This window comes from Pseudopodoces humilis, chromosome 1 (assembly GCF_049639895.1).
Source record: "Pseudopodoces humilis isolate 2021_Gansu_Grassland_sample_001 chromosome 1, ASM4963989v1, whole genome shotgun sequence".
In the NCBI taxonomy this organism is placed as follows: Eukaryota; Metazoa; Chordata; class Aves; order Passeriformes; family Paridae; genus Pseudopodoces; species Pseudopodoces humilis.
In genome coordinates, this window is record NC_142200.1 from 150,904,430 (window position 1) to 150,932,256 (window position 27,827).

Genomic DNA, 27,827 nt, shown 5'->3' on the forward strand with positions numbered 1-27,827 from the left:
CGAGTGGGATGTTGAAATTCCTTCTGCTTCCCTCAGGTGGAGTTTTCCAGGCCCTCTTTGTAGCAAATCTTCCAGGAATCCCTTGGAAGACTGTCCAGGAATTTCTGTCCCTATTGTCCCTGCGGGTGGCTGGTTTAGCTTTAGGTGGCTGATTTGCAGAGAAATACGATTTCCTGAGGGAAATTCCACTCTAAATCCAGGTGTTCTCGAAGGATAAAGCAGTTGAAATGGATGGAAAACTCCCAGGCTGATTTCTCCAATCTCCCCACGCTGCTGCTCTTCCCAGGGATCCAAAAATGACCCTCCTGACCCCATCGTGTGCCCTCCCTTCCCACCACCCCTGCCAAGGGATTTAAACCCCTAAATACCACTTTGAACCCTCATTGTCCATTCCTCAATCCAGTGTTGCATCTTCCATCCCTGGAAGTGCCCAAGGCCAGGTTGGACAGGGCTTGGAGCAACCTGGGATAGTTGGAATGGGATATTTACGGTCTCTTCCAGCCCGAACCATTCTGGGATCCTGGGATTCTTGCAGGCACAGACAGCGAGGGGTGGGCGGGATGAAAGGTGTCACCCATATCCAGGAATTTGTCCTTTGGGAATGTTCTGTCTGGTGACCTGACAGAGAAGGGTGACCCCAAACCCTGAGCCCCAGATTTGCTTCCCTTCGATGCCTGCTCGTGTCTTCTCCTAAAAAAACCCACGGGACGTGGATCAGAGCTGGTGGGGGCCACGACAGCCACGTGGTGTCTGCAGCGGGATTTGGGAAGCTCGAGCCAAGCCCTCGACATGGAACACTGGGAATGAAACGTGGGGCTTTGGGCTCTGAGAGTGCTCGGAGCTCTCGTCAGGCAGCAAAAGGTGTCAGGGCGGTTTGCTTGGATAGCAAATCCCAAATCCGTGACAGACCCAATCCAAAGGGAGCTGCAGACCCCATCCCTCCGCCACGCTCCTGTTCTCCCAACATTTTCCCTCCACTGATTTCCCACTGGACACTGGCAAGGTTGTTAAAATATTCCGTGTCCATGTGTGCGAGAGAAATCCTGGTTTTCCTTTTTCCATATCTATCCCACTCGTTTCATTTCCAGCCCAGACCACCTGGGCAGCTGTGGTGGAGCATCTTTATCCCAAGGATCAGAGCAGCAGCCGGGATCGAGCCGGATTTTATCCTCGATAATCTGGAGATTGGCGACGACTCCCTTTCAAACGCAGGGAGCAAAGCCAATTTAGACCTCACCAGTTCCACTTGGTGTAATTTGGATTATAAAAGCTCAGAGAGCAACTGTTGATGTTATCATAACGTCCTGCAAAAGGGATAAAAACATAACCATTAATTAGTGCAGGTTATTGGGATTTAAGAGGATATAAATCCATTCATAAATCCAGAGCTCCAGAGGATGGAGGGCACCCAAAGAGGTCAGTTCCCAAAAATCCTGATTCTAAAATGCACCTCTTCTCCCTCGTTCTGACCCATTCCCCTCTCACCATCCCCAAAAAAGCTTTTCCTCCTAAAAGGACCTTAAAGCGCTTTACAACCAGGATTTGTGGGGTCACTGCTGCTGTTGCTGGGGTGGAGCCCACAAACTGCTCCAAAGGATAACATTTACAGCAGGAAAACTGGGAGAACAGCCCAGCACACCGGAGTTTCTGCTGGAGCTGCTCCTAAATTGAGCTGGGCAAAATAAAAATAAAAATTAATGGTTTACAAGAAGCTCTGTGAGGTTCCCAGTGGCCCCAAGTTCTGGAGCCTCTGGAATCCAAGGGCAAGTGTGGATAGGAGAGCGGGAATGGCTTCCCACTGCTGGAGGGCAGGGTTGGAGCAGATTTGAGGAAGGAATTCCTGGCTGGGAGGGTGGGGAGGGGCTGGGATGGAATTCCCAGAGCAGCTGTGGCTGCCCCTGGATCCCTGGAAGTGCCCAAGGCCAGGCTGGACGGGGCTTGGAGCAACCTGGGACAGTGGGAGGTGTCCCTGCCATGGCAGAGGGTGGGATTGGGTGGGCTTGAAGTCCCGTCTATCCCAAACCATTCCATGATTCCCTGAAGCCCCTGGAGAAGGTGTCAATCCATTTCCCAAGGCCAAGGGAGAGCAGGGAGTGAGGTGACCCTCACTCTGCTCCCCATGGGGACACAGCGCTGGGGGGAGAAGCTGGGGCCCTCCAGAGCCGGAAGCGGCCCTGACTCCATCCAACAGCTGGAGTAAACTTCCCAATCCTTTTTCTCCTCTTCCAGACGTTTGCACTGCACTAGGAACTACATCCACATGCACCTGTTTGTGTCCTTCATGCTGAGAGCCGTCAGCATCTTCGTGAAGGACGCGGTCCTGTACTCCGGGTCAGCCCTGGAGGAGATGGAGCGGATCTCCGAGGAAGACTTGAAATCCATCACGGAAGCACCTCCGGCGGATAAATCACAGTTTGTGAGTATTCCCAGAGCAGTGTTTTCCCAGGATTCATGTCTTTGTCCTCTCTGTTCAACACTTACCCTCTTTTTGGGGAGGTTTCCACCCAACTCATCTGTCACAGCCTCTTCCCGTCCTTTCCCATTCTCAATCCATCGGTTCAGAGGGATTCCCCATTCCTGAGCTAAGGAAAATCTTCTCTCATGGCAGTCAAGGTTGATGGTTTGATTCCCACCTACATTCCCCTGAGACCCCCTGGAATTCACGGCTGTGGAAACGTTCCCGACCATCCCAGCACAAGGCACATCCAGCTTGGCTCGTAACACCTCCACGGATGGGGAATGCACGATTTTCCTCCCTCCCATTTGGAAAAAAAATCATTTTGGAAGGGAAAATGGGGGAAGGATGTGGTGTCATAAAAAAGGGGGGGGTCTCATCTGCATAAAGGAGGTGGTGTCTGTGAGAGGGACCTTGGGCAGAATCACTGAGCTTGGAAAAGAATTCCAAGGTCATCCAACCTTGGAATGGTTGGTGGGTTCCCAATCCTCACCTTGTCTCCAGCCCAGAGACCCAAGTGCCACATCCAGGAATTCCTTGGACTCGTCCAGGGATGGGCACTCCAAACCTCCCTGGGCAGCCCCTGCCAATGCCTGACCCCCCTTTCCATGGGGAAATTCCTGCTGATGTCCAACCTGAACCTCAGGTTCTCTTTATTGGTTGAGTCAATCGAGTTGGCTCAGCGTCCCAAAATTAAAATGGAACTGAGGTCAGCTGGACTCTCCTCCAAAATTCCACGGGGATTTCGCTGTACAGAAGTCTCTGATGGCAATATCTGCATTGTCCATGTGCTTGGGGGCATTAAGCCCATCCTCACGTTTCCCACATCCTGAAACTCTCGGCTCTCCCTGTCATTGGTTTCATCAAGGATTTCCCATGGAATCCATGGAATGGAATCCTGGATCTGGCCCCTTCTCACTTCCCACAAGTCCCTGACATGAGGGGACAGCCAGGGAGGGTTGGGCTCTGCTCCCAGGGAACAGGGACAGGAGGAGAGGGAATGGCCTCAGGCTGGGCCAGGGGAGGCTCAGGCTGGACACCAGCAGGAATTTCCCCATGGAAAGGGTGGCCAGACCTCGGAACTGTCCAGGGAGGGCTTGGATTCCCCACCCCTGGAGATGTCCAAGGAATTCCTGGATGTGGCACTTGGTGCTCTGGTGGGGATCAGGCACAGGTTGGACTCGATGGCCTTGGAGGTCTTTTCCAGCCTCAAGGATCCCGGGATAAACCTTCCTGCCTGTGGATTTGCTTGGCTTCTCAAGTCTTTCCCAGCTTGTGCTACAACCAGGGACCAGCACCACCCTGTGAAAAATCAGAGGATTTGGGAATGTCCCGCAGTGCATCCGAGTGTCCAGCTGGGATGACTTTGTCATTGTGTTCCTTTCCCATCCCAGAGATCCGTGTCATTCATTTACAGAGTCTCACTCAATTCACTCCAAAGCTCTCATTTTTTTGGACAGAACACAAAATGTTTCACTGCATTGTTTGGTGTTTCTCCTCGTGGCGGGATCATTATAAGGAATAATTAGGATAATCCATGGCATTCTTTGGATATTAGCATTTAATGGCTTTTCCCAATCTTCAGAATTGAGGCAAACAAGAGATGAAGGCGACAATTAATTCATTTATTTTGTATCCAAATGAAGTGGGGACTTGGCAGTTTTTGCTTCACATTCCCTGCACAAGGCAATGAATATGAAAAATAAATATAGAAAATATTACCAAGCCTAGGTGGGGATTTTTCATAAATATAAAAAATATTAATTAATTAATTTAGGGGGATTTTTAATGAACCTATTTTAATTTCTTCTGTCTGTGAAAAAAAAAAATTGGTGCAACGTGTACATATCTTATCAATATGCAAATATATGTATAGATGTCTATATTGATGGACAAAAAAATTAACAAAAGGGCTGTGCCAGGATTAAAAAAATCTCTTTTTCTTTCCAAGGAATTACAATTGGCATTTTCTGTCAGTCCTTTGTATTCCTCTCAAAGGAAAGGACAGCACAAAGCTGGGCCAAGGGATGGGGCAGACACAGAAATCCTGGGAAATCCAACTTCCCAGGACACCCACAGTGACAGGGAATGGCTTTGTACTGATTAAACCCAAAGTGGCACCAATATTTTGCAGCCTTTGTCTGCTGGAGCTGAGAAATTTGGGAAGAGGGGTGGCTTTGTCCTGCTCTGCCCCAAGGGAGTGTTGGGTCACAGTTGGAGTTTTGCTTCCAAAAAAATTACAGGATTTCATCTCAGTGTGGAGCGAGAGCTGAGTGTAGGAGCCCGTTTAACACCAGCATGTCCTGGAAGCCTCTCCCAGATCTCCCACCTTGCAGCTCAGGTTTTCCAAGGAAAAACCTCCAGGCTCTGTTTGCTCTTGGAGCTCCCAGCTCCAAAGGCAGCAGGAACCATCTGCAGTGGCTCCCAATTGCTGAGGACAGAAAAACAACCCCAGAGGATCCTGGCGTGGACATCCATGGCAGGATGGGGCGACCTCATCCCACCTTGGTCTCTCCTGGAAGGAGATTCCAGGTGCTGTGACACCAGGACACCCAGGCCGAGGCCCTTTGGCCTCCAACATGGACAAGGGACAGAGGGAGAAGAAGAAACACAGGGAAAGATGAAACCCAACTGCTCTAGGAAGTGTGTGAGCCCCTCCTCACAGAGCTGGGAGACAGCAGGATCACGCCATCATCTCTTTTTCTCTCCTTCCCAACTCACCTGACGTAGGAAAAATCATCTTCGGCTCAGGAGCTTTTTTTCCCCCCACTTTTTTTCCTTCCTGCTCTTCCACGGATTTCCCCCCTCATAAAAAACCCCTGAACAGAATTTTATTATATTTATTATAATAATTATTTATTAAGTAATAAAATAAATAATAAAATAATAATAAAATAAAACAATAAATAATAATAAAAAATAAATAATAAAATAAAATAATAAATAATAAAAAATTTATTGTAGTTATTATAATAATTATCCGATTTAATTATTTTCCTTTTTCCACCTCTGTTTCCCGCCCCACCAAGAATTTCACGCCGTGTTCCTTCTCTGTCCTTCTGTGGTCCCTGCAGGTGGGCTGTAAAGTAGCTGTCACCTTCTTCCTCTACTTCCTGGCAACCAATTACTACTGGATCCTGGTGGAAGGGCTCTATCTCCACAGCCTCATCTTCATGGCATTTTTCTCAGAGAAGAAATATCTTTGGGGATTCACGTTATTTGGCTGGGGTAAGTCATGGCTGCTCCTCGTGGCTGCCTGGAAAAGCCTCTTGGAGGTGTTTCTGGAAACTGTGGATATACAGAAATATGGGAGAGGGGGTGGAGGCAGGATGGGCATCAGGGGGCTCTCGCAAGGACGACTTTTCCACCCTTTTCCATCCTTTATCATTCCAGAGTTGTGGTGTTCACACTGTGGCTCTTCCAGGGTCTCCAGAAGGATCAGCCCAGGCTTGGAGAGGCAGCACAAAGAGCCAGGGAATCCCAGGATGGGTTGGGATTGGGAGGGACCTTAAAGCCCCTCCAGTGCCACCCCTGCCATGGCAGGGACACATCCCACTGTCCCAGGCTGCTCCAAACCCCGTCCGACCTGGCCTTGGGCACTGCCAGGGATCTGGGGCAGCCACAAATCTCTGGTGGAGCCTCACCACCTCAGAGTTTTGCCGCCCTTCCAGGGCAGGAAATGTGAGGGCTAAATTTGGGATGAGACAGGCAATTTCAGGGATTTATCCCCATCTCTTCCCAGGATCTCCTGTTGAGAAACCAGTGCTGAGCTGGAGAGGCAGAAATCTGTGGGAGGTTTTGAGCATCTGCTCCCAATGAGAGCCCCAAGCTCTGATTTCCTCCCTCAAACCTCAGCTGGTTCAAATCCCTGAGGTCTCCTGAGCCTTGGAACACCACTGGAAAACCTGCAATTTGTGGGGAAGACTTTTTTATTTTCCTTTTCTTTCAACTTGGGCATCTTTTCCCTGAGTAATGAGAAAGGGGCGGGATGTGGGTGCAGGGAAGGGGCTCATTAGGAGAAGACGTTTTGGGCACACACATTTTGGAGGAGAATGGGATTTCTGTTCGCTCCTGGCTTTAATTTTGGCTTCCCAGGAGTTACGAGGTGCTGGGATAATAAAACAGCTGCCCACAGTTGTCTCGGAGTCTGGAGGTTGGGAGGAGAACAGGGAATGTTTCCGATGATCCTCGAGGATGTGAGGAAGGATAATGGGGTGCAGGCTTAAACAGGAATTACAGCAGGAAAACCTGTCCAGGGGGGGCTGTGGCTACCTGGCTCAGCACCCCTTCCCAAATTCCATATCCCAAATCCACCTGGCTGCATCCTGACTGCAATTTAGGACAAGGTTCAGGTGTGCACCACCCCATCCCCATTCCAGAACTAGATTTTTATGGGAAAAGAAAGTTGGTGGCTCTCTCTTAATGGTGGAGCTGGGAGCAAGGCAGGGAACACAGAACTGAGTTTATGAAGGATTTAAGATTTTTGGGATTCCATACTCTGGGGCAGGGCTCTCTCCAGCCTTTCTCCTTCCCAAATGGGATATGGGGAAGATGCTGCTTCCCAAGCCATCAGCTGCTCCATGGGTCAGAAACTGCTGACAGATGATAAAGATGGGAAGCGTAAATACAGAAATATTCCAAAGTGGGATTCCAACTCTCAGGAAAAACCTAGTCCTGGACAGCTGGAAAAAAATTTGGGAAAATCAACAAATTAAGAGATATTTAATGGGGGTTGGAGTAACCTGGGATAGTGGAAGTTGTCCCTGCCCTTGGCAGGGGGTGGAATGAGATGGGATTTAAGGTCCCTCGTAACTCAGATTATTTTGGGATTCTATTTTGGGGACTTGGCATTTCTTATCTCAGCTGCTGAGGGACAGAGAGGGCTTTGGATGGCACCTCTTTGCTAAAGCAAATGAACAAAACCCCAACTAAATTGAATTAGAGAAGAGAAATAAACTCATCTTCCTCCAAACCTTCAGGCTCTGTAAAAAATTCCATCTCCAAAAAAAAAATAACATCAGACTGCAAAAGAGCAGACTCAAAGAAGCAACTTCCCAGAGGGAATTCAGGAGGAGAGGGGGAAGCGGCTGGAAAATAATGCCGTGTGTTTAACGAGCAGGACCAAAGGAAAACGTTGGGATGGTTGCTCTCGTTAATTCTCCCCGAGCGCTGCCAGGGAATAATCATTTTATCGGAGCGACCGCAGGGCTGGAGGCACACCTGTCACAACAGCCAGCATCCCCGGGCTTCCAGGAGGCTGTCCCGTGGAAATTTCTCTGGAATGAGAACACACGATCCCTCCGGTGGCAGTTGGGATTGCTTTGTTTGGATTGGGATGATAATGTCCGCACGGGCACCCGCTCAGGCGGATTGTTTGGATAATTTCTGGGCACTGGAAAGGGCAAACCAATCCAGGAGCCACTGGAGACAGTGGAAAAATTCCAGTTCCCTGCAGCGGGCACTGGATCCCGCCCACACCGCAGCAATGAGTGACAGGGAACCGGGGATAAATAATTATCCCACAGAAAAGACAGATTTGCACTCAAACCTGGAATATGCAGGCAATAATCAGAGTCGAATTTGTCCTGCCTGGAAATCTCCGAGGTGGAAACAGGGAGTGAAAATCACCCTACAACATTTTATTTCTGGGAAAAGCAGGACAAAGAGCAATTCTTTGATGTCACCTCCACGGATTTATGTCCGGTATTTTCAATCCACATCCTCACTGGCACACGCTCCATCAAAGTCCTCAATTCCCTTCTTCCAAGGGATCCATCCTGCCGATGGAAAGGAACTCGTTCCCTGCCAGCACCCACCCCAAATAAATAAATAATGACATTATGGGCTACAATAAATCCCTTGGGAGACTCCCAGCTCCCTGCAGCTGTTTTTTGAAGGAAGTTTAGGAACCATGACCAATAGCCAGGAAACCCAAGCTGATTCCGTTGGCATTTTTCCTTCACACCGCGTTAATTCCCACACACACGGCTGGGCTGCCCTGGATTTCAGCAAATTGGGGGTTGCAGGGACACCTGGAAAAGATAAAAAAGGATGGTGGGACGTGCTCCGAAAATCCGTGAGGATGAGTCCTGCATGTTTATCCAAGCAGGAATAATCCTTCCCTGAAAAATTTGTACCAAGCAGGACCAGAGGCCTTCAAAGTATTATGCTACTATTATTATTATTATTATTATTATTATTATTATTATTATTATTAATATTATTATTATTATTAATATTATTATTCCCTTTTAACATCCAGGAAAAAGGGACACAGAGGGACTCATAAAACACAGGCATCGTTCCTCAGAGAGGCCTTTAAATCCCAGGGAACTGACAGAATTCCCAGATCCATGGTCTTTATTCCTAAATTCCCTTCCAGCAGTCGCTCCCTCACTCCATATGCCTGAAACCCATTTTTCCAGCTGCTGGGAGACACGGACACGGGAAAAGCCCTGGAGGGGTTGGGGTGGCCAGCAGATCTTTCCCATTTTCCGGCTGCTGGGGAGATTCCTGACTTTATAGCACCTGCATTGTACACACTGTGTGTGGGGCTGGAAATGCACAGCGCATACAATGTGGATTCTGTACAAGTCGCTCACGGCATGGCGGGCTGGGCTGGATCAGGGTAGGACTTCCATCATCCATCCATGGATTCCATCCATCCATCCATCATCCATCTATCCATCCATGGATTCCATCCATCCATCCATCCAAAAATCCATCCATCATCCATCCATGGATTCCATCCATCCATCCATCCAAAAATCCATCCATCATCCATCCATGGATTCCATCCATCATCCGTCATCCATCTATCCATCATCCATCCATCCATCCATCCATCCATCATCCATCCATCCATCCATGGATTCCATCCATCCATCCATCCAAAAATCCATCCATCATCCATCCATGGATTCCATCCATCCATCCATCCATCCATCATCCATCTATCCATCATCCATCCATCCATCATCCATCCATCCATCATCCATCCATCATCCATCCATCCATCCATCCATCCATCCTTCCATCCATCCATCCATCATGCATGGATTCCTTCCATCCATCATCCATCCATCCATCCATCCATCCATGCACATGTTGGGAATTTTAGGGATAACTCTTTTCCCCTGGTTATTTTATTGTTGCTTGGGAGCTCGAAGTCAGCAGAGGATTAGTAAAAATGGGAATTGTGCCTCTCCTGAAGTTCAGAACAGGCAAGAGAGGAACAAATTCCTGCCAAATATATCCCAATCTCCCAAAAAATCCACCGTTCACCCTTAGAGCTTTGCCATGGTGGGAATATCCAATCTTTCATGGACAGCCCTTCAACACAGCAGCTCCTCAGTGGGTATAAACGGAATGAGCACCAAAAAATTCAATCCATTGGATGATTTCCCAGCGCCTGCCCTACTTTCCATGGATAGGTGGATAGCAGGGAGGAGGAAAGATCCGGTGCCTGTCACCTTCCCTCGTTCCAAGTCCCCAGTGCGACAGGTCAAGGATTTTCTTCCCAGTGCCAGCACCACAGGGAATTGTGGAACGGGGATGAATTCCTTATAAATGTGGCTTTGTAGGAGCTCTGGGCCTGAGTGAGGCTCTGTGTTTAATTATTTATGCTTTCTTATATTACCTCGGCATTCCCAGCTCCCGGCTGGGATAAGGGCCCCGTTGTCCCCGGCTTTGGGACACAGCCGTCCCTGCTCCACACCCCGTGGTCAGGAAAACCTTTAAGCACCCTAATGAGACTTAAGTGCATGCTGAAAGTTAAGCCTGGGCTTATCCCCGAGCCCCAGTGAGCTTAGGCTGGGAACAGCCTCTTCACAGTCCCCGCTGATAAATGTCGCCTTTATTTATTTTTTAATAATTTTTTTTTTTCCCCACCTGAAAGGGGTCATTCTTCCCAAATTTGTGGAAGCTACTGTGGCTTGGATCCTGCTTTTTAAGGGAAGCCAGTAGGGGACTCAGTTGTACAAATAACTGGACCCTAAAAAAATAAATACAAGGTTGCATTTGGATTTGGGGGGATTTTTTTTTTTTCCAGGGAAAAGATGATGGCTTGGGGTATCTGTGCTGGAATCAGGATGGTTCATTTGGGAATGAACCTTTGGCTGGATATTTTGGAAGCATAATCCTAAATTTCAGCATTTCTCCGCTTCGTGCAGCAGCTCTCTTGCATTTAACAGAGCTTCCAATCCACCCAGGGATTTTCTGGGAGAAACTCTCTTAGCCTGACTCCTGCTCTACCTTTCCTTGATGTGAAGGAAGGGAGGAAATATCTTGGAGAAGGTGTGCTGCATAAAACCATTGGAATCATGGAATCATGGAATAGTTTGGGTTGGAAGGGGTCTTGAGGATTATCCCGTTCCACCTCCCACTGTCCCAGGCTGCTCCAAGCCCTGTCCAACCCGGCCTTGGACACTTCCAGGGATCCAGGGGCAGCCACAGCTGCTCTGGGAATTCCATCCCAGCCAGGAATTCCATCCCAGCCAGGAATTCCTTCCCAATATCCCATCCAAACAGTGGGAGCCATTCCCTGTGTCCTGTCCCTCCATCCCTTGTCCCCAGTCCCTCTCCAGCTCTCCTGGAGCCCCTTCAGGCCCTGCAAGGGGCTCTGAGCTCTCCCTGGAGCTTCTCCTCTCCAGGAGAACATTCCCAGCTCTCTCAGCCTGGCTCCTGAGTTTTCTGCTTCCCATGGGATGAGTTGGCCAAAATCGGTTCCAGCACTCTCAGGCCTCGGAGACCATCGAGTCCAAGCAACCCCAGCTCTGCCAATGCCAGCCCTGACCATGTTCCCAAGTGCCACATCCACAGGGATGTCACATCCTAACAGGGATGGAGACTCCACCTCTGCCCCGGGCAGCTGGGCCAGGCCTGGACAGCCCATTCCAGGAAGGAATTTTCCCAATTTCCAACTGAGCCTCCCCCGGCCCAGCCTGAGGCCGTTCCCTCTCCTCCTGTCCCTGTTCCCTGGGAGCAGAGCCCGACCCCCCCGGCTGTCCCCTCCTGCCAGGGACTTGTGCAGAGCCAGAAATTCCCCCTGAGCCTCCTTTGCTCCAGGCTGAGCCCCTTTCCCAACTCCCTCAGGAATTCTCCAGCCCTTTCCCAGCTCCCTCAGGAATTCTCCAGCCCCTTTCCCAGCTCCCTCAGGAATTCTCCAGCCCCTTCCCAGCTCCCTCAGGAATTCTCCAGCCCCATCCCAGCTCCCTCAGGAATTCTCCAGCCCCTTTCCCAGCTCCCTCAGGAATTCTCCAGCCCCATCCCAGCTCCCTCAGGAATTCTCCAGCCCCTTTCCCAGCTCCGTTCCCTTCCCTGGACTCGCTCCAGCCCCTCAATGTCTTTGCTATGAGCATCCCAAACTGAACCAGTTCAGTTCTTAGACGTGAAAACTCATCCTTCCCAAGACTCAGTTATTCCTGAACAATTTAAAACTGCTCCTTCCACCTTCCCCTAACCCAATCCACCTGGAATTTTGGTGCCGGAGCCCTCAGTCCCGCGCTGACCTCGTGTCACCTGTGTTCTCTTGCAGGACTCCCTGCTGTGTTTGTCACAGTGTGGGCCAGCGTCAGAGCCACTCTGGCCGACACAGAGTAAGTCCCACTGGGTTTCCTTCTCTCCCCTTCATGTGTGGAGTTTTGTGGGATTTCAGATTCAAAAGGAAAAAGAACCAGGCAAAGCTGGAATTCTACTCTGACGTCATTAACTTTTGGAGGAGGGTGGTGGATGGAAGGGAAGGGTAATTTTTCCTTTCATTTCGCAGGATTCAGTAAATGGGAATACCTGTGGTGGTTATCCCTGGGGACAAAGGGATTGTCTGGAATCAATTTGGGACACAGCAGCTGCAGCACAGTCAGAGAAGTTTGGTGGTGCTGGGGTGGTAGAACTCCAACTCCTCCATGGATTTTACAATCCCAGAATGGTTTGGGTTGGGAGAGACCTTAAAGCCCATCCCATTCCACCCCCTGCCATGGGCAGGGACTCCTTCCACTATCTCAGGTTGCTCCAAGCCCCATCCAACCTGGCCTTTTCCCCAAAATTCCCAGGCTTGACCACACAAGCGCTTCCATCTTGCCAGGATCCTCCAGCAGAGGGTCCCCAGGCATTCCCAAATGGCTTTGCATGGGAAGACTCCACGTTCCAAAGGGGATTTCAGCTCCTGGCTTGGACGGGTGGATCAGCAGAGCTACTGAAGGGTGGCACGTGTGTGACACCGGCCCATCCTCACAGTGGCTTCCAGGGAACACTGACGGCTTTCCGGCCTCGCTTTCCTGGAGGAGCTGGCCTGGGAAAACTGCAGCTGCCACGTGGGGGTTACCTGGATCAGATAAGGAAAAGCCTGTGGCATTCCTGTCTCCAGAGCTGGAGAGAATTCCAGCAGAATATTTAACACTGAGTCAGCTTTTCCAAGGACTGCTGGAAACTCCTGGGAGCAAATAGAGCCTGCCCCTTCTTGGCAGATGGAGGATTGGATCCCAATATCCCAACATCTCAACATCCCAATATCCCAACTTCCCAACATCCCAACATCCCAACTTCCCAATATCCCAACATCCCAATATCCCAATATCCCAACATCCCAATATCCCAACATCCCAACATCCCAACTTCCCAATATCCCAACTTCCCAATATCCCAACATCCCAACTTCCCAATATCCCAACATCCCAACTTCCCAATATCCCAAAATCCCAACCTCCCAACATCCCAATATCCCAGAATCCCAATATCCACGTCACCAGCAGGCCCTTCCAGTCCTCACTGGGATAAGGACCAAAGGTGGATGGAGATAAAGATTTGGGGGGATGTGGCTGAGTCTCCCTGCCAGGGCAGCATTGAAGGAAATCCGGGAAGCGAGTGTGGAATCCCAGCACCGTCCCCGTCACCGCGTGTCAGACACCACCTGTCCCCATGGGAAGCTGTGCAGGTGTATTCCAAGAGGAAATCATGGAATGGTTGGCTTGGAAAAGACCTTTCAAGGTCATCTAATCCAACCCCCTGCCATGAGCAGGGACAGATCCCGAGAGAGGCCTACAGGGAAACTGGAGAGGGATTATCCATCAGGAACTGGAGGGACAGAACACGGGGAGTGGAAATGGAAAATTCCCACTGCCAGAGGTCAAGGATAGATGGGATATTGGGAAAAATTCTTCCCTGAGAGGGTAGGGGGGCCCTGGCACTGTTCACACAGAGAAGCTGTGGCTGCCTCATCCTTGGAATTGTCCAAGGCCAGGTTGGAAGTGGCTTGGAACAACCTCTTTCCCATGGCAGGGATTTGGAATTAAACCGTCTTTAAGGTCCCTTCCAACCCCACTCATTCCAGGATCCTGTGATCCTACATCTCTCCTGTGCTCATGAAACCTGGATTACTTTTAATGTAGGGATTTTTTTCTGGCAAGGAAGCGAAAATGTGGGAAAGGGCCAAGTCTGGATGAGTGTGGAAAAAGAGCTTCACCCTCTGGAGAGCAGAACCATCCCAGCCTTAAAATTATTCTTATTGTCATTTTTTAATAGCAAAACAGCAGGAAAAGGGATATCCCAAAGTTTCACGGAGTGCAGGCAGGGTTAGAGAAAGTCCTTCCAGCAGGCTTTGGAGGGACCCATCCTTCCAGGGGGATTTTTCCAAGGAAATTCTTGAGTCGCTGGCTCTTCCGATGCTTTCCTGACCTGATGTCCATCTCTCCTCAGGTGTTGGGACTTGAGTGCTGGCAATTTAAAGTGGATTATTCAGGTGCCCATCCTGGCAGCTATCGTGGTGAGTTTGGGAGGAGGGAGGGGCTGGCAGGCCTTTGGGTCCTTGGGAAGGGCTGATCCAGGATTTCCCACTCTAATCACCCCATTATCAAAAATTCTGCCCTATAATGACCCCTCCATGTCCCTTTCGAGGGGTTTATGTTTGTCCTGCCTGGAATTTTGGCAGCTGAATATGGCAGAAGGGTTTGTGGGTGACTTCAAGGAGAGAAAAATCCCACATTTTTAGGGCTAAGACCCTAAAATCATTAATGAAACCAACATTTAAGGTGGTATTTCCAAGCCAGGTGATCCTGGAAACTCTCAGGGGTCATAACGTGTTCTTACCAAGCATCTCCGGTAGGAAGAGATGGAATTTGGGGTCTGTTGCTGGACCAAAGCTTTTCCCAGGCATGTTCCAGGGTGATCCCGTTCTTTCTGAGCAGATAAAAGTTCAGGAAGCCGGATGTGGGAAGGGAAATGAAACCATCCCAGCTTTGATTGGGTCTTTAATCACTGAGGGTGGATTATTCCAACCCCCACCCAGAGGGGAAAGAAAGGATCCAAGTGACATTATCCCAACAGAGGAGGAGCTCTCCAAAGCTGGAGAGAGCATTAGAAGGTTTAATTATCTGCACCAGATGAATCCAATTATGTCCCCATTAATGAATTCTTTAATTACCCTCTTCACCCTCTCTTTATTTGGAGTTCTCCATTGCTCAATCTCCTGATGGAATCCAGGTAAAAGAGCTCACACACTCCCCCAAATCCCATCTCCCTTTCCACTCATCCATGAGCGGAGTCCGTAGGAATCTCTCCAGAGGCTTTGGAGTCAGGTTCTTCCTCCTGCCTCACAAATCAGGAGGCCTTGGAAGATGCTCAGTGCGGGTGACAAGAACTCCAGACGCACAAAGAGCAGGAAATCTTCCGAGGTGGATGTGCTCATCTGTGCCATTAGGTGAAATTTTTGGGGTCTGGGGGCTCTGCGTTTCATCCTTTTGGTGGAAATTCTCCACCTGGCTCCAGCGATTCCTCGGAAGAGGCGCATCACCGAGACCACATCTTTGGAAATGGAACAGCGGAGGCTGGTGGAGAAAGTTCAGATGGTTCAATTAAACGAATTCCAGCAACCCCATCGCATTCCATTTAAAGGCCAATTAGCAGAGAAGAAGGAGCCCAATTGAGGCTCACCCATGGAAAAATAAGGTTTCTCCGGGAGGCTGTGCCTGTGCCCTGGCAATATGCAAATGCAGCTGTTTATTATGCAAAAATATTCCGCGGGTTGCGTCTGTTTGACTTCTGTGGGTTCGCATTGTTCGCTTGGCTGCTTCTGCTATTCCCACGTTGCTGGACTGAGTCCTGCGTTTTCTGGATGAGATTTTGGAGGCTGAGGGGTTTAAAATCTCTCCACTTTCTGCTAACTCAGATGTGATTCTTTTGTCTGGGTTTCTTTTCCAACTCAGCACGTTTGGGGAAACCAGAGGAGTTTCCCTCCTGGGTGTGATAAGGTTGGGCATCTTTAATTTTGCCGACAAATGCAGAACAAGATCCCGCTTTGGAGCCTTTAAAGCTGGAAAAGCTCTTGTAGAGAGATAAATCCTGCTTGGTTTTTCCCTTCCAGATGATTTCCAAGGAATTAAATGCCCCCAGGCTCTGCGCTTCCCTGCCTGTCCGTCTGTCCGTTCCTCTGTTATAATCCCTGTGCCAGCCAGGAAATTTCAGCCAAATGGAACTCAGGGAATGGGGCTGCAGCGATGTGAAATTCCCACAAACCTCATGAAAATGGGGAAATGGATATGGGAGAGGATTTTCACCCATATCCCAGTGATGGAAAGGGTGTGGCACAACCTTCCCTGCTTTTTTTTTTGTGGAGAAGAAGTTCCAAATGAGCTCGCACCTCCTTAAAGGAGAAGGAAAACCAGGAAAACTAGGAAAACCAGGAAAACCAGGCCCTGCTGCTTCATCAGCTCAGGGAATTCCTGGTTTTGCCAGGCAGGATAATTGACCACGGGAACAACTCTCTAATGGTTGTGGTGGGATCTTTGTCAAGGAAATGCTAGAACACGGATCTGCTCCAACCAAAATTAATCCAAGGAGGTCTCCTGGACTGCCCAACCTGAGGTTCACGATGGTCCCTCCCTAAAATTCTGAGCCTGTTTGTGGTGTGGTAATTCAGTGTCCTGAAATGCCGAAGGCTCCGGAGGAATCCGTAGGCATTATCCAACAACGTGGATCTGCTCAGTGCAGTTACAGGCCAGTTCTGCCTATGCCCTCTCCATAATCCCGTGGGTGGGTTTGGCTGGGCCAGCAGCTGCTGGAATCCAGGGAAACCAAGCCCTGAAGAGCTCTACAGAGACGGGAATCTCCCCAGTGTCAACCCATCTTTCCTCCCCATGAGGTGCCGCCATTAAATTTTCCTCAGTTCCTCGTAGGACAAGATTGGAATCACGGAGTCATGAAGGTTGGAAATGTTCTCCCAGACCAAGTCCAACCATTCTCCCAGCACCACCATGGTCACCGCTTACTCTTGTCCTCAAGTGCCACATCCACACAGGATTCCACCACTTCCTGGGATGGGAACTCCACCATTTCCTGGGATGGGAACTCCACCACTTCCTGGGATGGGGACTCCACCATTTCCTGGGGTGGGAACTCCACCACTTCCTGGGATGGGAACTCCACCACTTCCTGGGGTGGGAACTCCACCACTTCCTGGGATGGGAATTCCACCACTTCCTGGGGTGGGAACTCCACCACTTCCTGGGGTGGGAATTCCACCACTTCCTGGGGTGGGAACTCCACCACTTCCTGGGATGGGAACTCCACCACTTCCTGGGATGGGAACTCCACCACTTCCCAAGACAGTGATTCCACTTCTTCCTGGGGCAGCCTGTTCCAAGGTGCTCGGATGCCACTGGAGTTCCCTTGAGCCTTTGACCACGAGTTGGGTTCACAGATGTGTCTCCCTGAAAAGCAGTAGTTGATATTCCCTGACTGTCCTTGTCCGCTCCACCCTAAACACTTCCCAGAGGAAGCTCATCAGTAGGAATATGGGAGAAATCCAACAGTTTCATTGCCCTTCTGCATTCTTGAGCTGTCATTTCCACTTAGGTCCACTCTGTGTCCTCACCACGGTGCATTTGGCTTGTTCCTCTTTCCTTCGGCACATGGAAATGTGGGGAGACATCCTACGGGTGCTCCCGGTATCCCAAGGGGATCTGAATCCCAGCTGGGCTGGGAAAGACAAATCAAACCTCGTTTTGGCCTTCTCCAGGTGCCTGCTGGGCTGGCTGGCTCAGATGTTTCCACGTGAAATGTCCACACCTTGTGAGCCGTTCCATATTGTCCCTGAAGGCTAAAAACCCTGGGATCACTCCTGGAACGCTCATCCCTTCCACAGGAGGAGGTTCCTCCCCAGCCCCTGCCTCACCTGGGGGAAACACCAACTGAACAACTCCACCATTTTCATCATTTTTTAACGGTTTTCATCTCCTTGTTTTTTGTTCTCTTCTCCTTGCAGGTAAATTTTATTCTCTTTATCAATATTATCAGAGTCCTCGCAACCAAGCTCCGAGAGACGAATGCAGGGAGGTGCGACTCAAGACAACAGTACAGGTGAGGGTCACCCGCCCTGTCCCCTGCTGGGATGGGACAAAGTCCCTGGTTCACCCCCTTGGCTCTGGAGAAAGCCCAGGGTGACGCTGGTGCCACCTCAAATGACTTGAAACGTTCGTTCTCCTCCAAGTGTGGTAATGCAGAATGAGCCAGAGCGATTTAAAACTCTCCTAAACCTTTCAAATCCAACCTGCTGGAGGTTAGGGAGGAATTCCAGCTCTTCAGGCAGTTTTTGAACCAAAAATACAAAAATGAAATGTTGTTAGCGCTGTTGAAGGCCGTAAAACTTGAATCGGTTTATTTGCTTATTTTTATTTCCCTCCTGCGTTTTGTTAAGCTTGGCCTATTTGTTAAACCTGCCCTTGAGCGGGTGTTTCGCTGCCTTGGCTGAACTGAAAAAAAAAATATTCCAATTTCATTTCATGTTTTGTTTGGTTTTCCTTTGTCCTGCCAGCTCATCTCCCTTGATAATTCAGGTTATTTGTGGCGTGGTCAAAAATTGGATGGAAAAATCGGATTGCTGGGCCACCACGGCTGCTTAAGAGCTCCCAAGGCTTCTCAGGATCTCCCAGACTGCCCAACAGGCCACTTGGGAAGGGGGGAGAGCGGAATGATCCGGGATGTAAACCATGAGCTCATTGCTCCCACCTCCCTCTCCAAACACACATTTGAGGCGGGAGGGGGATTTGGCAGGAAAACGCCTCCCAGTTTTCCTCGCTGCCCTGTCAGGGTTCTGATTTATCCATTTATTTACTTCTCCCTGGCTGAAGCTTTGCCATTAATTATGGTTTGGATGGGGCCTGCTCCTTTTAAAGTGTTAAATTCCCTCAGTGGTTTGCAGGCGCTGGACAGAGGCAGCGCCAGAGTTTTCTGGGAGCGATTCACGCCCTTCCCGATCCCTGCTGCACTCAGGGACTTGCTGGAACTCTTGGCACAAGGCTTAATCCCTCAATTAATGTCACTTCCAGGCAAAGCCGATTCCCTCCGGAGCCAGCCCAGCCAAACACTCCGGGTTGTGGTGTCTCCTCGGAGTCCCCAGTGCTGGTTCTGTGCTGAGGTGGAGCTGCTTCCTGAAAAAAGGAGCTTTTCCAAGTGATGCTGAAGCCTGGAGCACCTCCTGGGAGTGCTCACATCTGCTCTGTCCTCCTCCCCTGGATATCTGGAGCAATTCCACTCCTAATTCCTAAATCCCTCTGCTCCAGATCTGCTCATTGCACAGGAGCCACTGATCCAGGGTGGATTTTCCTGTCTTGCCTCAACAGAGTGGTTGAGGTTGGAAAAGACCTCTGGAAGTCGATTTTCCGACCTGCTGCTCGAGCAGTGTCAGCCCCTGCGGGTTGTGCAGGAAGGTGGAGATCCATCCTTTAGGGATCAGGGGGTTTGGAGCCTGAGGGCTGGAATGGCAGCACAAATCCCTTCCATTCCTTTCCTGGATTCCTCCAAACCTTGAGGCTGGAAAAGGCACCTCGGTGTCGTCAACTCCAGCGTCACACAAGGACGTGTTGAGGGGCTGGACTGGCACAAGCTGGGGCACGAAACAACAGCTTGGAATTCCCTGCGGAATTCCTCCATAAACATCCCATATCCAAGGGGACTGTTGGGAGTCTGACATACAGATTGTGTGCCCTTGTTTTTAATACCTAGCTCTAGAATTCACAAAAAACACTGAATTTCATATAATATGAAATTCATGAGCATGTTTTCATGGTGAAACATGAAAACAAATGTTAAAGTTAGATGAAAAAAGCTAAAAGTGTAAGTGTGCAGATTAGAAAGTTTTTTTAATCACTGGGTGAAAAAGTAGTTTAGAGAACAGGAGACAAGGTGGAGGATTTAGGGTGTTGTCCCTTGTCTCTTCTTCTTTCTTCTTCATGTTCTTCTCCTAGGGGTTTTTGGGTAATAGTAAGTGATTGGATAGAGAATGCCGCAGTGCAGCACACACGTGATGGGTCATTGGCTCATTAAGAAAAATAATATACGTGTCTATTGTTAATTGGGTAAAAATAGGTATAAAGATAAAAGAACTGCGTAGTTCGGGGCCGTTTTGTGCATCACACACGAAGTGAGCCACAAGGCCTTGTTTGTACCATCAGAAGAAAGAAATGTGCCAAATTGCAAAGATTAACCTTGTGTAACCAGCCTGGAGAGACCTGTCAAGTTTTGTGACCACCTGTTAATAAACACGAGAAACAAGATTCTAACGAGCTGGGGAGTTTTCTTCGAATAATAAGGACTGAGATAAATGGGACTTCCCACGAGGGAGGATCCCAGAGGAATTCAGCCCAAAGGAGGCTGAGAGACTAGGGAAAAGTTATAGCCACAGAGAATTGAGCCCAAAGGAGGCAAGGAGAGAGAAATTACAGGGACAAGGAGGAAACCAAGCGCAGCTCGTGCTCAGTGACAAAACTCTGGCTTGGTGATGCCGGGGAGGTTTATCCATGCACTAATTCCCACTGTATCCCTGGTTTTTTTTTTCCCTGCAGGAAGCTGCTGAAATCTACCCTCGTCCTTATGCCTCTGTTTGGCGTTCACTATATTGTTTTCATGGCTATGCCATACACAGACGTGTCAGGGATTCTTTGGCAAGTTCAAATGCACTATGAAATGTTGTTCAACTCTTTCCAGGTACCGGGACTCTGGGAAACCATGGGAATTTCAGTGGGGAGGGGAGGGAAAGGCTGGCTTTGGAAGCAGGGCTGGGTTTACAGTGCGCTAGAATTCATTCAGGAGGGGAATTGAAAATATTTTCTATTTGTGAAACGCAATGAAAAAAGGGGAAGTGTGTCCAGGAAAAAACGCTCTTCCCAATGCATCCCAAGATCCCATCGGCCTCTTGTCCCCCAGGACACTCTGCTGGCTCCTTGTCCACCAGGAGCTCCATCCACAGGGAATTCTCTCTGCTTCCTGCCCCGCTGAACAATCCCACGTTTCTCACACGCATTTTCCACAGCAGGTTTTCAATCACAGGGGGTGCTGGGCGGAAAAGAAACCCAGATTTCCTTCAATTCCCGTTAATTTGTTGTTTCTTCTTCTTTCCAGGGATTTTTTGTTGCCATCATATACTGTTTTTGCAACGGGGAGGTGAGTCATGAACATCTTCATTCCCTCCTTTCATGGGTTAATTCCACACCCAGGTGGACTCACATTTTTCGACAACAAACAACCTCATTTTGCAGTCCAAAGTCCCTCAGTCCACACAAAAAATTCAAATTCTCATTTCTTTTTTTCTGGAGGAAAACCCCCAGGTCGATATGGCGCCAATAAATGAGCTACTGGAAGGAGATAATGGAGAAAAAATGTGGAATTTTTGATTTCCTAGCACAAGCGCTGCTTAGTGCTGCTTCATTTCAAATTAAGAAGATAAATGGATTGATTGAGTCACTGATTAACCAAAAAAAGAAAGAAAAATCTGGATTTTTCCAAGCTTTTTTGGCTTTTTTATCTATTTCCAGAATAATACACTTTAATTTCTCCATTTCCATTAATTCCCTCTATCGCTAATTAAGCAAGTGGATGGTCAGCGGCTGCACCCCAGGGAAGAACTTCCACGGACTGGCATAAAACAAAATTTATGGATTTTTAAGGGGAATTTATGACCTGGATTCGTGGATTTTAAGGGGAATTTATAACTTCAATTTATGGATTTTAAGGGGAATTTATAACCCAAATTTATGGATTTTAAGGGGAAATAAAACTACAGAATCACTTTTTATGTTCTGCAGATCAAACGAAGATAAAATGTAAGGGGAATTGATCTCATCCTAACTTTAGCAAACTACTTTAGACCCAGTCTAAAACTCCCATTCCCGGGAAATTTCTCAGGATTCGGGTGCCTCTCAAGGTGGTTTTTCCCACTCACACTTGATTTTGACGGGACACGGAGACAATTCCCTCCCGGAAGCACCGCTCTCCATCCCTTAACCCTTGGCCAGAGCTATCCCACCTGTCCAGACAGATCTTTTCAGCCATTCCCAGTGTCCAATATTTCATTTGGAAAGGGCAGATTTAATGTGAGCTTTTTGTTCCTTCCAATTTCACGGAGTCACGGATCCTCCTGAATTGGAAGGGACCACAAAATTCCGAGTCCCCGCAGAGTTTCCCACCCGTTCTGTCTACGGACACTGCGTTTTTCCAGCATTTTTTCTTCTCCCACTGATGAGGTTTTTTTCCCCCTTCCTTTTTTTTTCCCCTCAGGTCCAAGCAGAAATAAAGAAGTCATGGAGCAGGTGGACTTTAGCACTTGACTTTAAAAGGAAAGCCCGGAGTGGGAGCACAACCTACAGTTATGGACCAATGGTTTCCCACACCAGCATCACAAACGTAGCCACCAGAGGGGCCCTCGCCCTCCACCTCAACACCAGACTTATCCCAGGGACCCTCAACGGCCACCGCAATTTGCCAGGTTATGTGAAAAATGGCTCCATTTCCGAGAATTCCATGCCTTCCTCCGGCCCTGAGCAGTACAACAAAGATGAGGAATACCTGAACGGCTCCGGGCTTTACGATGGAGACAGACCCACTGTCCTTGTGGAAGAGGAGAGAGAGACTGTGATGTAAAGACGGGAGGAGGGGGAAAAAATAATTCAGCCAAAGGATGAAAAAGGTTCCTGGAGTGGAGCATTTAGTGGGAAAAGACCATCAGGCCACGCAGCGGATTCCAAGGGTTTCCATGCAGTTTCTCCGTTCTGTGGAATGAGAGATTAAGTTATTTGGGGGGAGAAAAAAAAAGCGAGCCACCGACGTGGCCAGCGGGTGATCCCATCCATGAATTCCGTGACCCAGAGCTCTCCAGACCTGCTGGACACCAGAGATCCTCGTGGAGGGATCTGCGTGGTCCTCAGATTCCTCGGAGAGCGTGGGCGGCCAAGAAGGACGGGAGTGTCCCCCGGGAAAGCGGGAGGCGCGCAGGGAGGGAGCGGTGCCATCGTCCTGGGAGGGGACAAGGCAGGCTGGGCGCTGGCTTTGGTTTGTTCTCTGCCTGTGAACCTGCCTGGTGACACACACGGGGACGGGAACGGTCACGTGGGGTACGACCCGTCCCGTTCTTCTTCCCTTGGGAATTCTCACTCCTTGGCAAAATGCTCCTCTGGGGGTGGGGAGGGTTAACAGCTCATGGATGCAGGTGGGGGTGGTCCTCTCTTTTCCCTGAGTTCTGAGAGCAAAGAGGGGAACCGGAACAATCTGGATGTGGTTACGGGAATGTGCAGCATTCCTGTTCTTCCAGAGGGGGTGGTGGAGAGGGAACCACCGAGGGCGTGGAATTTGCACATCCCGGAGGGGTCTTCGTGGCTAAAATCGGTTTCCAGGGTGGATAAGTCAGCCCTCCCTTTTTGAGGGTGCTCCCAGAAAGCAGCTCCAGTCCTTCCTTAAAACTCAGAATTGTTCCTCACTCTGCCCTCTGAATGTCCTGTTCCACAGGGTCATGGAATCCTGGAATGGTTTGGGCTGGAAGGGACCTTAAAAGATCACCTGGTTCCAACCCCTGCCCTGGGCAGGGACACCTCCCACTGTCCCCAGCTGCTCCAAGCCCCGTCCAACCTGGCCTTGGACACTTCCGAGGATGGAGGATCCACAGTTTCTCTGGACAATTAATCCAAACCCTAATGAGGAGAAAGACTCCACCAGCAGCAACCAGCTGCTCTTCTGAGGGCTAATTAAGGGTTAATTTCCCCAAGCTCTGAAGGAAGCCAGGAAGAGGAGGTGGGATCCTGACTTTGTGTCCCAAATCTTTATCAGCCTCTCAGATTAAGGCCTGACCAAATCCCAGTGGAATCCAGGGAGAAATCTCCTCCCTCTGACATGTCTGAGGTTTGGATTCAGATTCGGTGGGGGATGTAGTGGCTGTGAGGTTCTGACAGGAGCTGGAGCTCCTCTCCATCTATCCCAGGGCACAGAATCCCAGAATCCCTGAGGTTGGAAAAGCCCTCCAAGATCATCGAGTCCAATCCCCAGCAGAGCCTCGAGTGCCACATCCAGGAATTCCTTGGACACCTCCAGGGATGGGCACTCCAAACCTCCCTGGGCAGCTCCTTCCAATGCCTGACCGCCCTTTCCATGAGGGAATTCCTGCTGCTGTCCCCCCTGTACCTCCCCTGGCCCAGCCTGAGGCCGTTCCCTCTTGTCCCTAATAGAAATCTTTGACAGCCAATATTTATTTGTGATGTTCTTTTCTTGTTTTAAGTCAAACCTCATCATAACCATTTCCCACCAAGTGAGAGGCAGCAAAATATCAACTTTTCAAAATTTAATTCATTTTCCTGCTCTTTTCTTCTACCCTTCCTGATTTTCTGGCTCAGAGACGTTTCTGAATTATCATTTCACTGCTGGAACAAAGCAAAAAATACCAAAAGCCCCAACCAGTGACTCACTCTTTGCTTGTGTTTATTACTCAAGATTGATAACATTTGACAATCCCTCAGAAATTCAAGGAATCAGCAAAAGCCATAAATTTATTTATAAACAAACATAATCCCCCCTCCTAAAATGCAGCTCTCACTGAAATTAATTCAACACTGGGTTATTTAGGATTAAAATCAATCAAACCTGTTGTTAAAAGTAGATAAAAATTACAGGCATGAGGGTTGTGCAGGGAGAAGAATTTTTTTTTTTTTTTTTTTTTTTAATCATTTTGAATTGCAAATCACAAATAAATATTTCTTCTCTGGATGTTTCTGTGCGTGAGCAACATCCATGCAAAAATTGGGATCATGCTGACACCAAAACAGAAGGAAAACTTCCACCAAGGCCCAGCAGGATCTGTTTGTCACAGGGTGTTCCCATCATTCCTGGGCTGATCCCAAACTCTTGATCGAGTGTGTGGATCGGGATCTGTCCTCTGGAGATCCAGAGTCCTCCCTCCTGGATTTTAGTGAGGAAGAATCAGAGCTGGAACCTCTGGAAAGAGAGGAGAAGCCCCAGTTTTGGGTTGGGATTTGCCCTGGAAGGACAAATGGAATGATCCTTTTGGAGCTTAGCCAGAGCCTTTGGATTCAGAGCAGGCTCCTCTTCCCTTCCTCCATCGCCAGGAGCTGAGGACATTTCCCAAGGAGTTTGTCCCTTCCAAAGGTCTGAGTCCAGCTGGGATGACAGTTCCTCTCCTTTGGCATTTCCCTGTGGAAACACAGCCCCAAAGGCCACCGGGAACAGAAACCTTGGAGGAGAGGATTAATTTGTTCAGGATTTATCCACAAATCCTGCAGGAATTACAGGGCTTGTGCCCATCCTGGTTCAGATCCAACATGGGATCGTGGGAGAGCAGATTGGAGCTGGGGGGTAGCAAACATAGCATGGAATTGTTGTCATGGAATCATTGCCATGGAATCTTTGTCGTGGAATCATCCAAGAATGAGTTGGGTTGGAAGGGACCTCAAAGCCCATCTCATTCCATGGGCAGGGACATCTTCCACAATTCCAGGTTGCTCCAAGCGCTGTCCACCTCAGAAAACAGGGGAAGAAACTTTCCCAAGTTCACTTCCAGGAGGAGGCAAAGATCCAAAAGAGCTGTTCCCGGATTTTTCCTAGTTTTCCCTCCTCCTTTGTGTCAGATCTGTGCCTGTTTTCCTCTCATCCTGGAAAACATCTGGCAATACTCCAGAGTTCTGTGGAGCCTCTCACTTCTCCAGGGCAAGCTGTGCATTGCAGTATCCCGGCTGACTGGCTCACATGGAATCTCCCTGGAATCTTTCGGATCGGCGTCCTCTTCTCCAGAGCCACATGTTGGGCTTGGACGGGGAATCTCACCCCTGGCAGGTTCCTCTGTTGTTCCTCTTCTATTCCCACCCACAGCAGCAGAGTTCTCCTCCTGATTCCCGCTCTTTTCTGGGATTTAACAGCTGTTTAATCTTCCTTTTATTTCTTTGGGATGGCTTTTGGCAGCAGTTTTGCCATTCCTGCTTCTCCTGGATAAGCGCAGACGATTGTTTTTCTGCCTCCTCCATTCTCCTTGGTCCAGGTTCAGATGAGATCATGTCTTGTCCTACCCCTCATCATTCCTCAACTCTGCTCCTTGTCTTCTTCTGGAGCCAAAAGGGTTCACAAAGATCTCCCAAAATCAAATTTCTCAGCCAGGGATTGGCTCTGTTTATCTGTTTATGGGCAATCAGCTGGAGGTCAGGGAACATCCACAGAGCCGAGAAGGATTTTCCACCTTTTAAACCATGAAAATCCACGGAGAGGGAAGATCTCCAAAGTTTTCTTTCCTTTTGGTTGTCTTGACAAATTCAGTGGCTGAAAGGGTTTTTAATTTCAGGTTCTGATGTTTCAGGAAGTTAAGAAACCTCATTTATAGGTTGGGTTCTTTTTCTCACACGTCCTCCTTGGTGATTCCACATCCTCCTTGGTGATTCCAAGTCCTCCTTGATATCTTCATGTCTTCCCTGATGTTTCCATGTCCTCCTTGGTCTTTCCAAGTTCTTCTCAGTGTTTCCAAGTTCTCCTTGGTGTTTCCAGGTCCCTCTTGATGTCTTCATGTCCTCCCTGGTGTTTCCATGTCCTCCTCAGTGTTTTCAGGTCTTCCTTGGTGTTTCCAAGTTCTCCTTGGTGTTTCCAAGTTCTCCTTGGTGTTTCCAAGTTCTCCTTGGTGTTTTCAAGCTCTCCTTGATGTTTCCAGGTCCTCCTTGATGTTTCCAAGTCCTCCCTGATGTTTCCATGTCCTCCACGGTGTTTTCAGGTCCTTCTTGGTGTTTCCAGGTCCTCCTTGGCCATTTAAAGCTCAGAGACATCAAACAAACCTTGCTGAGACACAAATCCTCTGGATGTGCTTCAGTTAGTGATTAACTCCAAACTAATTTGCTGTCAAGGATTTTAATGGACCTTGATAAATCTCCTAATCCCGTCCTTTCTTCCCTCAGTGCTGACAGGAATCATCACTGGCTGCTCTTGGCTCTGTAGGAGGTTTGGGATGGTTCGGAGCCGGGATTTTCTTCTGGGAGTCTTTTCCCACACTTCAATTCTTTTTCCTAACTGTCCCTCCAAAACAACCCCAAAACTTCTTTAAATAACTTAATTCAGCATTTAACTTCCCATTTTTAACTGGGTGCAAATCTGGCTGGAGGGAAGGGTTTATGGTTCAAAGCCAATCTCAGCTGGCGGCTCCCAAACCAATCCAGAGCTTTGGGATAGGAATGTGATTTCCTTGGATCACCTGGGTCTCACTGGACTCGTCTCACCTGGGGCAGAGTTCAGGTATCCCGAGGCAGGAGATGATTCCCAAACAGTCCTAAATCTTGGTGGATTTATGGGAAAAGGGCACAGAGAGCAGGGAAAACAATCCTTGTGTTTGTGCCCCACTCCTCGAGGATTTCGAACAATAAAATAGAAATCTCAAGCTATTTTTGTTTATTTTCTGGGGTCCTGCTGAGTGCTCTGCTGGGCTCTGGACAGTGTCTGGAATTTTGGCTTCTCCCAATTCCCTGTGCTGGATAAAAGCTCTCCAGTGAGTGGGCAGAGATGTTCTGAACTGGGCTCCAGGGCAGGACAGCTGGAAGCAGCTCCAGTGTGGATTTGATATTCCTTGGCACGAGGCAGGAGGGACTCGGGATAACTCTGAGCAGTGAAAAGGCAGAACAGCTCTGGAGCTGAAGCACAGCTCAGGACTCCTGTCCAATTTGCAGAATGGATTTCAAATCCAGCTTCCGACTGCAGCTCCAGAAATGCTCTGCTGAGAGTTACAGACCAGGCTCGGTGTTGGGATTAAATCCAAGGACATCCAATGATCAACTGGACATAAAACAATCCCATCTTTCCTTTCCTTTCCTTTCCTTTCCTTTCCTTTCCTTTCCTTTCCTTTCCTTTCCTTTCCTTTCCTTTCCTTTCCTTTCCTTTCCTTTCCTTTCCTTTCCTTTCCTTTCCTTTCCTTTCCTTTCCTTTCCTTTCCTTTCCTTTCCTTTCCTTTCCTTTCCTTTCCTTTCCTTTCCTTTCCTTTCCTTTCCTTTCCTTTCCTTTCCTTTCCTTTCCTTTCCTTTCCTTTCCTTTCCTTTCCTTTCCTTTCCTTTCCTTTCCTTTCCTTTCCTTTCCTTTCCTTTCC

The 27,827-nt window shown here is 48.9% G+C and overlaps 1 protein-coding gene across 1 annotated transcript in view; it reads left to right on the forward strand.

Annotated features, from left to right (window-relative positions):
- The window catches only part of PTH1R (parathyroid hormone 1 receptor), an 89,574-nt gene extending 61,954 nt beyond the window's left edge, over window positions 1-27,620 (forward strand). The window contains exons 6-13 of the mRNA XM_005532108.3: window positions 2,230-2,416; window positions 5,530-5,683; window positions 11,991-12,051; window positions 14,147-14,213; window positions 17,709-17,803; window positions 20,287-20,428; window positions 20,843-20,884; window positions 21,998-27,620. Coding sequence (XP_005532165.1) covers window positions 2,230-2,416; window positions 5,530-5,683; window positions 11,991-12,051; window positions 14,147-14,213; window positions 17,709-17,803; window positions 20,287-20,428; window positions 20,843-20,884; window positions 21,998-22,360 — 1,111 coding nt within the window. The 3' untranslated portion in view covers window positions 22,361-27,620. The remainder of the gene's footprint in view (window positions 1-2,229; window positions 2,417-5,529; window positions 5,684-11,990; window positions 12,052-14,146; window positions 14,214-17,708; window positions 17,804-20,286; window positions 20,429-20,842; window positions 20,885-21,997) is intronic.
- The last annotated feature ends 207 nt before the right edge of the window (window positions 27,621-27,827 follow it).